The sequence below is a fragment of the Scyliorhinus torazame genome, chromosome 2, assembly GCF_047496885.1.
Source record: "Scyliorhinus torazame isolate Kashiwa2021f chromosome 2, sScyTor2.1, whole genome shotgun sequence".
Lineage (NCBI taxonomy): Eukaryota > Metazoa > Chordata > Chondrichthyes > Carcharhiniformes > Scyliorhinidae > Scyliorhinus > Scyliorhinus torazame.
The window spans coordinates 271,771,489-271,788,063 of NC_092708.1; the positions used below are offsets into that span (position 1 = coordinate 271,771,489).

At 47.4% G+C, this 16,575-nt stretch overlaps 1 protein-coding gene across 5 annotated transcripts in view; it reads right to left on the reverse strand.

Moving 5' to 3' along the window:
- Positions 1 to 16,575, reverse strand: part of tmem62 (transmembrane protein 62) — a 106,920-nt gene that overhangs the window by 29,875 nt on the left and 60,470 nt on the right. For all 5 annotated transcript variants that reach the window (XM_072487526.1, XM_072487535.1, XM_072487553.1 and 2 more), the window contains 2 exons: positions 4,720 to 4,842; positions 2,060 to 2,215 (listed from right to left, as the gene is read on the reverse strand). In XM_072487526.1, the coding sequence (XP_072343627.1) occupies positions 2,060 to 2,215; positions 4,720 to 4,842 (279 nt within the window). The remainder of the gene's footprint in view (positions 1 to 2,059; positions 2,216 to 4,719; positions 4,843 to 16,575) is intronic.

Sequence of the window (16,575 nt, forward strand, 5' to 3'; positions counted from 1 at the left end):
CTGTGGTGAGAGGCCGAGTAAGTTGGGGGCTGAATGGCCTCGTTCTGCACTGTAAATTCTATGAAATCTTTGGACTGTGGGACGAGTCTGGAGCATCTGGAGGAAACCCAGGCAGACACTGGGAGAATGTGCAAACTCCACACAGGCAGTCACCCAAGACCGGAATTGAACCTGGGACCATGGTGCTGTGGGGCAGCAGTGCTAACCACTGTGCCACCGTGCCGCTCCTGTCATTATCAAATCAACATTCGATACTTCCACCTCAACAGCATGTTGATATAGCATAGTGTCTTATTACCATATGGAGGCACGGTGGCACATTGGTTAGCATTGCTGCCTCATGGTGCCAGGGACCTGGGTTCAGTTCCTGTCTTGGGTGAGTGTGTGGCGTTGGCACATTCTCCGCGTGTCTGCGTGGGTTTCCTCCGGGTGCTCCGGTTTCCTCCCAAAGTCCAAAGATGTGCAGGTTAGGTAGATTGGACATGCTGAATCACGCCTTAGTGTCCAAAGGTGTGCACGTTAGATGGGGTTACAGAGATAGGTTGAGATGTGGGTCTAGGTGGGGTGCTCTTTCAGGGGGTCGGTGCAAACTAGATAGGCCGAATGGCCCCCTTCTGCACCGTAGGGATTCTATGATTAATAGAATACTGGTTTGTGAGTCATTTCCTTCTCAAGTTTATCCAAGGTGGTCAAGAAAAACAAAGGGATATCAAGTCTGTATGGTTAGACCACACTTCAGTACTTTGCATGGTTCTGGCCTCTATATTACTCAATTAGAAGCCCTGGAGAGCATGATACTAGAATTGAGAGATTCTAGTTGTCAGAGATATTTGAATCTTTTCTCTAGAAAAGCGAAGGCCAACGAGTGACCTAATAGAGGTCTTAAAATTATGAATGGGTTTGATAGAGTACAAATGGAGACGATGGTTGCCACTAGTAGGGCAATTCAAAACTAGGGGCCATAAATGTAAGAATAATGTAAGAATAATTCAGGAGAAATTTGTTTGCATTGCCACATTGAACAGTTGTTGTTGGGGGGGGGGGGGGCGTGTTGTGGTAGATGAATTTAAGGAGAAACTAGGTAAATGCATGCGGGTGAAAGATTTGTTGATTTTGGGGGGTGTTCGAATAAGTAGAATTGGGAGGAGGTTTGTGTGTATCATCATAGACTTGTTCTTTTACTGTAGGTTCAAAATTCTATCTTTAAAAAGCTCTCCTGAGGAACATAGTCTTTTTTCAGCCAGCAACACCTATGTTTTAGCTAGTCCATCCGTGTGCATTTCTTGGTCCTCGAGTATTGTTAGAGCCCTCTAACACGTCATCATTTCTTTGAGTCAAAGAATGTTGAATGACTCCGCATGTGGTTAAGGTGTGGAATGGACTGCCTGCTGTGATAGTGGAGTCGGACACTTTAGGAACTTTCAAGCGGTTATTGGATAGGCACATGGAGCACACCAGAATGACAGGGAGTGGGATAGCTTGATCTTGGTTTCGGACAATGCTCGGCACAACATCGAGGGCCGAAGGGCCTGTTCTGAGCTGTACTGTTCTATACTCCATGGAGTTTAGGAGAATGAGAGAGATCTCATTGAAACATACAGGATTTTGAAGAGGCTTGACAGAGTAGGTAGAGAGGTTGTTCTCCCTGACTGGAGAACCTTGAATACTGGGTGGGCATGGTCTCAGTAAAGGGGCCGATTGTTTGGGACTGAGCCGAGGGGGAATTTCATCACACAAATGCTTATGAATCTTTGGAATTTTCTGTCCAAAAGGGTTGCAGTTGCTCCATCACGGAATACATTTATGGCCAAGGTAGTTAGCATTTTGGTCTTTCAGGGAATCAAGGGATAGAAGGAGTATGCATGAAAGTGGAATTGAGAGACACAATCATCTCGGACTGTATTGAATGTCAGAGCAGGCTCAAGGGGCTGGATGATTTACTCCTAATGCACCTACTCCTGTTTCTCATGTTCTTAAATCCTTAAACAAGAGATTTATTCAGACAAAGTCAGCCAAAAGGAATCTACCTAAAAATAATAGAAAACCCATTGGATCGTACCTGATATGTGTAGAGTGCTTGATTTTCCCCAGTGGCTCATGTCTTGGGCTACTGTATAGAGCAGACTTTGGATTTGTGATGAGAACTGCTGGCCACTTGTCAAACTTCAGATCCACAAAGCTAAACAGATCATGGTCAAATGCTAGTAGACGGTACCTGCCAAGAGAAAAGCCACAAGGATACACAACATTTGTGAACAGGATAACATCATTCAGCCTAAATGAGCCCACACAGAACTGACTTCAGGTGTGACCAGAAGATTACTTTGTCCTCTCCTCAAAATCAGCAACTATGCTCTCCTGATGAGTCGGTTCTTCAGAGAACAAGGCAGGCATTTTCATGATCTATAATGAATTAGCTGGTCATAATCAACTGTCATGGCTGGGTCATGGACAGGAAAGAAAATAGGCCTGATTCAAGTCATGTTGAATGCTTTTGTATCCCCTCACGTTTTTGCTGCTTTCAGTGTTGCAGCCAATCAATCCTCCATGGACACCTTTCCTCTGCACACCATTTCTGTGACAATGCTTGCTTCTGATATTATTCCTACCTGTATAACTTGTTAAAAAATTTTTTTTCTTTTTTTTTTTTTAAAAAGAGTTCCCAATTCAATTTTTCCAATTAAAGGGCAATTTAGTGTGTTCAATCCACCTACCTTGCACATCTTTGGGTTGTGGGGGCGAAACCCACGCAAACACGGGGGGAAATGTGCAAACTCCACACGGACAGTGACCCAGAGCCAGGATCGAACCTGGGACCTCGGCGCCGTGAGACTGTCCGACCTGTATTACAATGCTTTAAACCGTTTCTCCTCCTGTACCTTTGGTGGGCATCAAGGTCTCATCTTTTCTACCCACACATCACCATTCCACCCTAGGTCTTCATGATTTACAAACTACCTTCCTGGCAACGATGGTCTGCAGCTTTGGTCAATCTGCCCGAATCTTGCCATACGTGGTTTGGTGTATAATTTTGCTTTATAATGCTCCTCTGAAGCGGCTTGTGACATTTTGTTACATTAAAGGCACACATCTGCTTATCCAACACAAAGACCTGGACAAGCCAAAGCTTGCTTCAGCTTTTAAACTGAAGCCACTTTCCTTGGACCCAAAGAGAAAATGCTGGAAAATCTCAGCAGGTCTCGCAGCATCTGTAGGGAGAGAAAAGAGCTACCGTTTCGAGTCCAGATGACCCTTTGTCAAGGTTCTGTCAAAGCTTTGTCAAAGAATCCACTCTCCTTGGATTCACTCCATCCCCCTCCCTGGCTTCCACCTCAGGATCAGGTCAAAGGTCCTGAACCACAATGAACTGCACAATCTTAAAGTCCACTTCCTCATCACATTGAATCTGTGGCATTCTTTCACTTCTAACACTACACGCCTCCTCTGCTCATCTGCCAGATCTCCAAATATGGCCACAGCCTTCCATCTTTGAACCCCTTCCCCCTCCAACTCCAACACACTTCTCAGTCTCAACTCCACAATAGTCCTCCTGCACATCCTCATAATTTCTGCCTTGTCAACTACCTTAAGATTGTCCTCTTGTGTTTTTACCTCCTCCTGGTTATGTTTACGTTCCTCCTTTGCCCCCACTGGTTTACAATCATTATTCATTGCTTTGTAAACTGCTCGGAGAGTTCTCTGTAGAAAATGCGATCAATAGAAATGCAAGTTGTTTTTGTTCCACGCATTTGCCATTTAGGATAAGCTACTGGGCATGTGGGATAGTACACTTCACCTCAGTGTCCCTGGGATGGGAAGTGGAAAAACAGGTTGCCCACTTACAGGTACGGTGAGGACATGATCACCCCAGATTCAAGGCCTCAGAGGTCAAACACTTCCTGTCCAGGTTTGTACATGAAGGAGAGCCACTGTATCGGAAGGTGTTCTACACCATTGGAACTGTAGCCCAGTGAGCATCGATATTAGTCAAGTCCTCTGAACTTTGCTCCAAAACACAATCTTATTTCCTTGTGAGAGTGAACTTCATACATCATTTTCTATTCAAACTCATTCTTTCAAAAAAGTCTTAGAATTGTGGGACTCCTTAATTCCCTTTAGAGTTTCTCTTTCACTTTAGATTTTTAGAAATAACTGTTTATTGTTAAATCCAAACTTAAAACGGGGCAAGTTCAAATTTCTACAGCTAAGTCCTCACTTTAAGATTAAAAAGAGACCAAAGCCAATTTTGCACATAAACTCCCATAAACTGTGATAATGACCAGGTTTATTTTTATTTTTTTAATGTTGATTGAGGGAGAAATATTGGCCAAGAACATCAGGGAGAACTCCCCTGCTATTCTTCAAAATAGTGGCATCTTCTACATCCACCAGACAGACAGAGGGGCCCTGGTTTAAACATTTCCAACAGCGCAGCACTCTCTCAGTACGCCACTGGGGTGTTAGCCTTCATTTTGTGCTCAAGCCCTGGCATTCGACTTGAACCCAGAACCTTATGATTCACAGACAAGAGTACCAACAAAACTACGGCTGACATGGGTTTGATAATACAACGTAGAACACTGCTCAGTGTCTTAACTGTTCATTATGAACTTAAGACTTTCAGCGATGAATTACAGTGCATGTCACAAGCTTTATAGTAAGAAAACTGTCCAAAGTTTCTCATGCACTATTGTATTTGTTATTTCCAAAGATACTAACTTCCGGTTGTCCATCCAGTCGGCAAGCTCCAATTCCAGTGTCCCTTGTTCATTTCTGCTGTGCAGAACAGGCATGAGACCACCCAGTGTGTGCAAGTGTCCACACAGGTACGCGATAGCAGAGCTGTAAAGTATAGAAAAGTTCCATTTGCGAAGCACAAAATGTAGATTGTAGCTTGTTCCTCTTCTCGCACCCCTTAAAACCCATTTTATTTTTTATAGGAACAAGAGTAGGACATTCAGCCCCTCCAGTCTGTTCTGCCATTCAGTTAGATCATGGCTAATCTGTATTCTGTATCTTAAATCCATTTACTTCCCTCAGTTATTTCCAAATTGTTAATTGTTCTGTAACCCTTAATATCTTTGCTTAATAAAAAAATCTGTCAACCTCAGCATTGGAATTTAAGTGACCTTAAGTCACAACAGATTGGGGGGGGGGGAAGAAAGAGTTCCAGATTGCCATTTCCCAATAAGTTACAAGCAATATTTGTATCACACTGGTGCCAGACAATGACCATTTCCAAAAAGCCAATCTAACCATCTTCCCTTGACATTCAACAGCATTGACATTGCTGAAACTCCCAACAACTTGAGGCTGAGAGCTCTATGGCAGGCAACTCACCACTGAACTCCCCAAAGCCTTTCCACATCTACAAGGCACAAGTTAGGTGTGCTATGGAATACTCTCTACTTGCTTAGATGAGTGCTGCGCCAACAACACTCAAGAAACTCAGTGTGGAAATGAGAGTCCACACTACTGATCCATCTCAATGCACGTAGTCACATTTGTGGGATCAGCACACAAGTTTGATTTCACTCAGCGCAGGCTTTGTGAAGCTGAAGGAAATGGAAGGCCATTCATCTATATCATAAGTGTCTGCAACAGATTGTTTGGTCACTGTATATAGTAATAAAGTGATTAAAGAGTTTAAGTGGACCACGTAATCTCTCATTGATTCTGTTAACATGGTTATGAGGAGTGAATCTTCTTGGCTTTATGATATCTAAAGTTAGCATTACTGGTCTTTTGATATCTTGTAGTTTAGTGTTAGTTTGCATAGAAATTGAAGATCAAAAGGTAGAATTGGTGCGAGTGTTTTGACTGTGTAATCAGGCTGGAATTGTGAAGTGTGGTGCGTTAGCTCATAGTGAATTGTGAATTCAATATTAATGGAATTGTATTACATGATTTGACTAGGTACTCATGTCAAATTATATAACATTAACTTATTAAAGACAAAGATCTAATTCTGCGGTTGTCACAACTGATGAATGCTTAATATAATGAAAGGAAACAACGGTAAAGCAGTCCACAGCCAACACCATACAGAACAAAGCAGCCTGCTTGATTAGCACATATCCATCCACTTAAACATTCATTCCCTCTACCATTGATGCACAGTGGCAGCAGTGTGAACTAACTACTGGATGCACCGCAGCAGCTTGCCATGGCTTCTTCGGCAGAATCTTCCAAACCCTTTACCTCGGCCACCTAGAAGAACAAGGGCAAGTGCATGGGAACACCATCACCTGCAAGTTCCCATCCGAGTCACATATCATCCTAACTAGAACAATGTTGCCTCTACTTTGCTGGGTCAATACCACCTCTTAATCAATTTTGAACCCTTCAAGCATCTGAATTACCTCCTCTTTCACCATGGTCTTGGCAGCAGCTTAGTAAAGACGTCACAAAGCTTTTTAAAAATAATTTATGGAATGTGGCCGTCGTTGGTTAGACCAGCATTTATTGCCCATCCCTAGTTGCCCTTCAGGTGGTGGTGAGTTGCCTTCTTGAACCGCTACTGTCCTCGAGGTGTAGGTACACCCACTGTGCTGTTAGGGAGGGAGTTCCAAGATGTTGCCCCAGCGACAGCAAAGGAATGGCGATATATTTCCAAGTCAGGGTGATGAGTGACTTGGAGAGAACTACCAGTTGGTGGGGTTCCCAGGTATCTGCTGCTCTTGTCCTTCCAGATGGTAGTGGTCGTGGGTTTGGAAGGTGTTGTTGAAGGAGCCTTGGTGAGTTCCTGCAGTGCATCTTGTAGATGCTACACACGCTGCCACTGTTCGTCGGTGGTGGAGGGTTTGAATGTTTGTGGAAGGGGGAGCAATCAAGCGGGCTGCTTTGCCCTGGATAGTGTCGAGCTTTTGGAGTGTTGTTGGAGCTGCACTCATCCAGGCAAGTGGAGAGTATTCCGTTGCACTCCTGACTTGTGCCTTGTAGATAGTAGACAGGTTTTGGGAGGTTAGGAGGCGAGTTACTCGTCATAGGATTCCTCGTCTTTGACCTTCCCTAGTATCCACAGTATTAATGTGGCTAGACCAGTTCAGTTCCTGATCAGTGGTAACCCCCCAGGATGTTGATTGTGGGGGATTCAGCGATGGTAATGCCATTGAATGTCAAGGGGCGGTGGTTAGATCGTATCTTGTAGGAGATGGTGATTGTCTGGCACTTGTGTGGAGCGAGTGTAACTTGCCACTTGTCAGCCTAAGCGTGGATGTTGGACACGGACTGCTACATTATCTGACGAGTCACAAATGGTGCTGAAATTGTGCAGTCATCCGCAAACATCTCCACTTCTGACATGATGGAGGTATTCATTTAATACCTCGGCTATACCCTCTGCCTCATGCGTAAATACCCTTTTTGGTCCTAAACACCCTCTTGTATTGATATAGAAAACTTTGGGATTAGTTGCCAGTCTCTTTTGATACTGCTTCTCTAATTTGCTTTGTCACTTCCCCCTGAACCATCTGTATTCAGCCTAGTTCGCAGTTGAATTATCCATAAATCATAAGCACACTTTTGTTTCTTCATCTTAATCTCTTTTGTCATCCAGGGAGCTCTGGAGTTGTTTATCCTACATTTCCTCTTCGTGGGAATATCTTTTTTTGCTGCTAATCTTTGATCCATTCTTCCCCCATTGAAGCTGGCTTCCCCCAGTTATTTATTCTGACTCTGGATTGTTCCCTTTACCATATTCATTCTAAATGTTATGATTCAATGATCACTGCCTCCTACATGTTCTCCCACTGACACTTCATCCACCTTTCCCACCTCATTCCCAAGAACCAGGTCTAGCAGTGTCTCCTTCCTCATTGGGTTGGAAACATACTGCTGTAGAAAATTTCCAGAAGTCCCACTCTGCTCTTTACACAATTAGTAAAGTCGCCATAGTCCCAGATGACTGGGAAAGGAAGATAGGAAGAGATTTTTTCAATATATAAAAGGTAAGAGAGGGGCAAAAATAGACATGGGACCTCTAGAATTTTTGGCTGGAGAAGTAATAATAGGAAACAAAGAAATGGCAGACGAGCTGAATAGTTACTTTGCATCAGTCTTCACGGTGGAAGATACCAGTGGGATGCCCGAGCCCCAGGAGAACCAGGGGGCAGAGGTGAGTGCAGTGACCATTACTAAGGAGAAAGTTCTGGGGAAATTGAAAGGTCTGAAGGTGGATAAGTCACCTGGACCGCATGGACTACACCCCAGGGTTCTGAAAGAGATAGCTGAGGAAATTGTGGAGGGATTAGTGATGATCTTTCAGGTATCACTGGAGGCAGCAAGGGTCCCAGAGGACTGGAAGGTGGCTAATGTAACACCACTGTTTAAGAAGGGAGGGAGGCAGAAGTTGGGAAATTATAGGCCAGTTAGCCTGACTTCGGTCATTGGTAAGATTTTAGAGTCTGGTAAGATTTTAGTGTCTGTTATTAAAGATGAGATCGCGAAGCACTTGGAAGTGCATGGTAAAATAGGACTGAGTCAGCACGGCTTTGTCAAACGGAGGTCGTGTCTGACAAATCTGATAAGAGTTCTTTGAGGAGATAACAAGCAAGTTAGACAAATGAGAATCAGTGGACGTGATTTATTTAGATTTCCAGAAGGCCTTTGACAAGGTGCCGCATAGGAGACTGTTAAATATGTTCAGAGCTCATGGTGTTCAGGGTAAGATCCTGGCATGGATAGAGGATTGGCTGACTGGCAGAAGGCAGAGAGTGGGGATAAAGAGGTCTTTTTCAGGATGGCAGCCAGTGACTAGTGGTGTGCCTCAGGGGTCTGTGCTGGGACCACAACATTTTACAATATACATTAATGATCTGGAAGAAGGCACTGAAGGCACTGTTGCTAAGTTTGCAGATGATACAAAGATCTGTAAAGGGACAGGTAGTATTGAGGAAGCAGGCGGGCTGCAGAAGGACTTGGACAAGCTAGGAGAGTGGGCAATGAAGTGGCAAATGAAATACAATGTGGAAAAGTGTGAGGTTATGCACTTTGGAAGGAGGAATCTAGGCACAGACTATTTTCTAAATGGGGAAGTGCAGAAGCACAAAGGGACTTGGAGAGTCCTTGTTCACGATTCTCTTAAGGTTAATGTGCAGGTTCAGTCGGCAGTTAAGAAGGCAAATGCAATGTTAGCATTCATGTCAAGAGGGCTAGAATACAAGACCAGGGATGTATTTCTGAGGCTGTATAAGGCTCTGGTCAGACCCCATTTGGAGTATTGTGAGCAGTTTTGGGCCCCATATCTAAGGAAGGATGTGCTGGCCTTGGAAAGGGTCCATAGGAGGTTCAAAAGAATGATCCCTGGAATGAAGAACTTGTCGTATGAGGAACGTTTGAGGACTCTGGGTCAGTACTCGTTGGAGTTTAGAAGGGTGAGAAGGGATCTTATTGAAACTTACAAGATACTGCGAGGCCTGGATAGAGTGAACGTGGAGAGGATGTTTCCACTTATAGGAAAAACTAGAACCGGAGGACATCATCTCAGTTTAAAGGGACGATCCTTTAAAACAGAGATGAGGAGGAATTTCTTCAGCCAGAGGGTGGTGAATCTGTGGAACTCTTTGCCGCAGAAGACTGTGGAGGCCAATTCACGGAGTGTCTTTAAGACGGAGATAGATAGGTTCTTGATTAATAAGGGGATCAGGGGTTATGGGGAGAAGGCAGGAGAATGGGGATGAGAAAATATCAGGCATGATTGAATGGCGGGGCAGACTCGGTGGGCTGAGTGGCCTAATTCTGCTTCTATGTCTTATGGTCTTATGACCACAGGCTGCTTTCCCCGAAGGGGGAGAGCTGGCTGGTGGCGATTTAAGCTGAGGATCACCATGCCTCAGGCGAGGGACAAGGCTGAGAAGGCGGAGCCTTCATGAATAACATCAGCCGCTATGAGAATTGAACCCACACTGTTGGCCTCGATCTGCATCACGAACCAGCTGTCCAGCCAACTGAGCTGAACCGATCCCCATCCCAGTCTCACCTCAAGTACACACAAAGAGATACAAGTCTATGTAACCTGCCCTTATATTTTCAGTTAATTTGCAAATCCTAGAAACTAAAAATGAAGGCAGATGGCGCTACAAACACAACGGGCGGGATTCTCCATTTCTGAGACCAAGTGTTGATGCCGACGCAGAATTCATGGACTGTCACGACAGCAAAATTGGCGCCGAACTTGGATCGATTCAGCAACTGTGGAGGGGCTAGCACCGGCGCAACGTGGAACACAATCGATTCCAATGAAAAACGGTGTGGGACTCGCTGGGTCTGTGATTGACACTTGGGAGGCTGACGAGCTGCAGCCGCACATACACATTACACTCCCCACACACACTCATCCCAGGCAACATAATGGCACTGGTTATGCTGGAGTGCACCTATACAGTTGATAGGTCGGCTGGGGCCAGAGGCCACCTGGGGGGGGCGGCCTGACGGAGGACATGTATACGACCCATGGTCCTAATGTCACAGTGGGCTATCAGCGGCGTGCGCAGCTGCATGACTGCCTTTACGGCTGTGGCAATGGTGTTCCGTGTCCGTTCACCCCAACCCCACAGCCCACCTCCTGGCCATCCCCCCGCTACTCTCCCCGGCCCTGGCATAAGCTCCCCAGCCAGCGGTACAACTGTCAGCAAACTATGGCGATATTGGACACTTTCCGTACCCCCTCTCTCTCCCTCAGCAGCCACGATGCTGGTTTCAGAATTTCCAACGCACAGGTGATCCGTGCCGTTGGGAAAGCGGCCCATTGGAGGAAACGCGTCGCGGAGGCCCCAGAGAATACTGGGTCAGGCCCGCTAATGGCATGCAAACGTGTTTACTGTACGTGCGTTCCGGACTGTATTAACGCCACTGTCGAGGTGACGGAGAATAGCGGTTTGGCATCAAATCGGTGCTGGCTGCAATTGTAGCGTCGGAACCGATTCTCCACCCAATCGCGTTTTGTGATTTTGGCATCAGCCAACGGATAATCCGACCCAACATGTTTGGCAGCATCATTAGGGAGAAAAAAGGGTTAGTGTTTCCAGCCAGGGGCAGGACAGTGGTGAACAAACCCTATTGAAAGGCAAGTACAATAATTCCTCCTTCGAAAATACAAATGCGGCTGGTTTAGCTCACTTGGCTAGACAGCTGGTTCGTGATGCAGAGCAAAGTGAGCAGCACGGGTTCAATTCCCGGCTGAGGTTATTCACGAAGGTCCTGCCTTCTCACTGGGCCGAATAACCTGTTTCTATGGACTAATCACAGAACCACAGTACATAATTATATAGCAATCTAATGGAAACACAAGATCGAACAACCAGTGGAATGTAATAGTTCTCATTCCTGCATTGTAATTGTGTTTGTGGAATGCAGCTAATCTGCATTCCAGAGTGGAAGTTAAAGTGACAATACTGCAGGGAGTACCTCTGGGAATCAGCGAGCTCTAACATTTACTGTGGGAAGACCTGCTGAATACTTTCATTCCATATTCAATGTACTTATGTCATCATGAACTGCGAGAGTGAAACTTCAGCTACAGACTTATCTGTACCTCAAGGGCATGCTCATAGCCAGCCACTTACTCTAAATGGTTCTATAAATTTTGAACCTCGCCACTACAGTTGGAACAAGGGGCTGGATTCTCCATTTCTGAGACCGAGTGTTGACGCTGGCGCAGAATTAGTGGTTCCATGACAGCAAAACTGGCACCGCTCCTGGATTCTGCTACTGCTAAGGGGCTCACAGCAGTGCCATGTGGAACACAATTGATTCTAATGAGAAACGGTGAGGGATTCCCCATTGATACTTGCGAGGCTGACAAGCAGAAGCCGCATATACACACTGCACTCCCCACATACACCATTCCAGCCAATAAGATGGCAGTAAGGAGAGCAGCTCCGCGCTTCACCGACGCCGAGCTGGAGACATTCCTGTACGCAGTGCAGGAGAGGCGGATAACCATGCTTGGGAAGGAGGCTGCCAACCATTGCCATTTGCCGCGCCTGGTCGCATGTTGCAGAGGCGGTCAGTGCTGGAGAAAAACTGCATGACCTTCTTAGGGCGGTCAGGGTGAGTAGGCAGCACTGTGCCCCTGGCACCAACCCTGTCCCACACAGCCGTTACACTAACCCCCTCAACCCGGAAGATGGCCGAACCCCTAGTTGGTGAGCTTGGAGGCGATCAGAGCACCCCATGCGCCTTGGCTCTGGCGCACACTATGGCCTCCTGTGCCTGCCTGGGCTCCATGTCCTGCCCATCCTCCCCGGCATCCTCCTCGTTGGACGAGGCTTGGCGTTCCTCCTCCTCCTCCAGCACGTCGCCCCTCTGCTGCACAATGTTGTGGAGGACACAGCAGGCTGCCACGATGCGGGTGACCCTCTCAGCATCATACTGGAGGGCCTCTCAGAGCAGTGCAGGCACCTGAACCGCATCTTCAGGAGGCCGAAGCAGCATTCGATCACTCTCGTGGTTGCTGCACGGGCTTCGTTGTAGTGGGTCTCCGTGTCGGTCTGTGGCCCCCGGATAGGTGTCATCAGCCATGATCACAGTGAATAACCCTTGCCCCCCCCAGGAGCCAACCACCCAGCCGGGGGGGCGTCTCGAACATGTCAGGAATTGTCGAGTGTGCCAGGATGAAGGCGTCGTGCACACTGCCCGGGTATTGAGCGCAGACGTGCATGATGTGCAGCTGATGGTCATATATCAGCTGCATGTTCATCAAGTGGAACCCCTTTCGGTTTGTGTAGACTGACCTGTCATCTGCAGGTGCTCGTAGGGGGACATGCATCCTGGACTCGGGGCATCCCGTAGATGGCGGCGAACCCTGCTGCTCACGCATCCTGGTGTGCTCGGTGCACATTGAAGTGGATGTATTGAGCCGCTTGGGCATATAGGGCATTCATGACAGCACGGATGCACATGTGCACCAAGGTCTGTGAGATCCCGGACAGGTCCCCACTCGGCACCTAGAAGGGCCCAGTCGCGTAAATGTTCAGGGTGATTGTCACCTTAATGGCCACCGAGAGCAGGTGTCCTCTCTCATACTTTCGCGGTGCCAGGTGAGCCATCATCTGGCAGTTATGTTGCATCGTTTTCGATGGAATGCCCGGTCCGACAAATCCTTGAATGACAGGTGTGCTGCCGGTACACATCAGGCATCATGCGGTGACTCCTTGGCACCTCCTCAGCCTGTTGGGCGGCTGTCTCTCCATCCTGGGCGGCTGCCGCCTGTTCCTCTGCGACACACTCTCCTACTGCAGCTTCTTCTCCTAGAGCAGTGCCAGCACGTACAGCCGCAGGTCATCCCCAGGGCTAAAGCAACTAGCAGGAAGGCCACCATTGCTGGTTGAATGCCAATATCAATTGTCTGCAGGGGGCTAAAAATCGACATGTTAGCATGGCGCGTACCCCCATGCCCAACCAGGTACAGGGGGTTACATGGTGGCCCTCATTGGCACTGCAGGCTCTGCCCCCCCCCCCCAAATCCCCGCACCCCTGGCCTGGGCGGTGGCTGGCTCTGTACAGGCCTCTGACCCTGCCGGCTGTCGCTGATGTCAGGGGTACCGCTGGCAGGCGTTGACCTGGTCGTAGAAGCTACTGTGGGCGGTGCCCTTGGGTGGGCCTCCTGATGCCCCGCCGGTGGGTGGAGGCCAGGTGAGATGGCGGGGGTATGGTGGAGGGTGTGGTGCAGGGAATGGGGGCACCGATACAGCCAGTGCCACTCTGCAAATCCAGGAGCCAAGGTAGGTGGTCAGTGGGGTGCGCAGCTAGACGGCTGCCTTTCAGGCCGTGGCAATGGAAGTCCGTGCCTGGACACCACCCCAGTCCCGTGGGGGGTTACCTCGGCCATGCGGCCCAATCCCCTGTCATTCCCCTCCGCTCCCCTGGCCCTGGCATCCCAGCCAGCCCGGCCAGTGTCCGGCAGGGTAGCCCACCTTCGTGCCTCGCTGTGTCCTACCTCCTCGCTCTCTCTCTCTCTCATCAGCCACGGCGCCGGTTTCACGATTTTTAAAAGCACAAGTCATCCATGCTATTGGGAACTTGGCCTATCGGAGGAGGAGAATTGTGGAGGCCCCAGAGAATACCGGGTTAGGTCTGCTAATGATATGCAAATGGTGTTTACTGTACGTGCGTTCCAGTACGCATTGACGCCGCTGTCGAGTGACGGAGAATTGTGATTTGGCGTCAAATTGGTTCCAGCCGCGATTTGTGTCGGAACCTATTCTCCGCCCAATCACGTTTCACGATATCAGCATCAGCCAACAGAGAATCCCACCCAAGGACTTTCCGATGATATTAGTGATTATATCCAAACTTCACTTCAACGATAAACTTGGGGGAGGAGAGATTTCACTTCTGCTTTTCTGCTCAAAAGTGAACAGAGGTAGAGTAGCACGGCGGCGCAGTGGTTAAAACTGCTGCCTCACGCCGCCGAGGACTCATAGAACATAGAAAAATACAGCACAGAACAGGCCCTTCGGCCCACGATGTTGTGCCGAACCTTTGTCCCAGATTAATCAAAGATTATCATAGAATTTACAGTGCAGAAGGAGGCCATTCGGCCCATCGAGTCTGCACCGGCTCCTGGAAAGAGCACCCCACCCAAGGTCAACACCTCCACCCTATCCCCACAACCCAGCAACCCCACCCAATACTAAGGGCAATTTTGGACACTAAGGGCAATTTATCACGGCCAATCCACCTAACCTGCACATCTTTGGACTGTGGGAGGAAACCGGAGCACCCGGAGGAAACCCACGCACACACGGGGAGGATGTGCAGACTCCGCACAGACAGTGACCCAAGCCAGAATCGAACCTGGGACCCTGGAGCTGTGAAGCAATTGTGCTATCCAATTGTGCTATCGACTCGGGTCGATCCCGGCCCCGGGTCACTGTCTGTGTGGAGTTTGCACATTCTCCCTGTGTCTGCATGGGTCTCATCCCCACAACCCAAAGATGTACAGGGTAAGCGACTGGCCACGCTAAATTGCCTCTTAATTGAAAAAAAAAAAAGAATTGGGTACTCTAAATCTATTAAAATGTGAACAGAGGTGGGACACCCAGGCCTCGGGTTTCTTCTGCATCTGCATTTTGAGACGCGCATAGTATGGAGGTAAATAAATGAACTGGCTTAAAAGATTGTGGAGATGTTTTCAAGATCTATCCGTATAAGGGCAACACACCAGGACATTCGCCATCAAATCCTGATTGAACAAGTCTCACTTCCCTTCATTCTTTCCAGGTCATTTTACATTGAAACTGTATAGGTGGCAGTGGGTGTCTGGACCAACTTTACATCCAAGTCCCAGTTCACATGGTGCTTGCTGACCTACTTTGGCTCCTGGTCCACTATCACCTCAAATTAATAACTTATAATAATAATCTTTATTGTCACAAGTAGCCTTACATTAACACTGCAATGAAGTAACTGTGAAAAGCCCCTAGTTGCCATATTCTGGCGCCTGTTCGGGTACATGGAGGGAGAATTCAGAATGCCAATTCACCTACCAGCACGTCTTTTGGGACTGCGGGAGGAAACCAGGGCACCCGGAGGAAACCCACGCAGACACAGGGAGAATGTGCAGACTCCACACAGACAGTGAGCCAAGCCGGGAATCGAACCTGGAACCCTGGAGCTGTGAACAACAGTGCTAACCACTGTGCTACCGTGCCGCCCACCTGCTTCATCCTGGTTTTCAAAAACCTCCAAGGGTTTCGTCCCTCTCTAGCTCTATAACTTATTCAGGTCTACAATCCTCCAAGATCTCGGTGTTCCTTCAATTTTGGAACCCTTGAAAGCCCGATTTTCACTGCTCCAACATTGGTGGCCAAGTTTTCAGCTATGAGTAGTTCCGGAATTCCCTAGGTAAAATCTTCACCTTTATGGCACTTCTTAAAATCTACCTCCTCGAGCCAGCTTTTGGTTACCTGCCCAAAGACAGTCTTCTTTGATGAGACGTTAATTATTATTCGATTAAGCTTCTGTGAAGCACCTTGGGATGTTTTTACTACAGTAAAAGGTGCTAGATAAATGCAAACTCTCGTTGCTATAAATTAACCATTATTCAACAATGGTTAAAGATGTGCAGAAGTCCAAAGATGTGCAGGTTAGGTGGACTGGCCATGCTAAATTGCCCTTAGTGTCCAAAAAGGTGGGGCGGAGCTACTGGGTTAAGGAGATAAGGTGGAAGTGTGGGCTTGGGTAGGGTGCTCTTTCCAAGGGCCGGTGCAGACTTGATGGGCCGAATGGCCTCCTTCTGCATTGTAAATTCTATGGTTCTATGATTTAACTCAATAAACCACTAATTAATCTACAACGGACCAAGAAACAAGCTGAGTAAAACCTCACTGGTGCACAGCTATGGTAACTATGGGCCCAAATTCACTGGTTCCTTACAAACATGCTGCGCTTACGGTTCAAATTACTCAGAAACCTGATCCTAACATGTTGTTTTCTAAAAAATATATCTAATTTGTATTTGAATTAATCAATAATTTTTTTTTTTTTTCACAGCTTGTTTCATAGATTAGTCAATCTTTCTTTGAGATAAGGTTTGAATTTACCCTCCTTTATGTGCAATCTCTGTCCTCT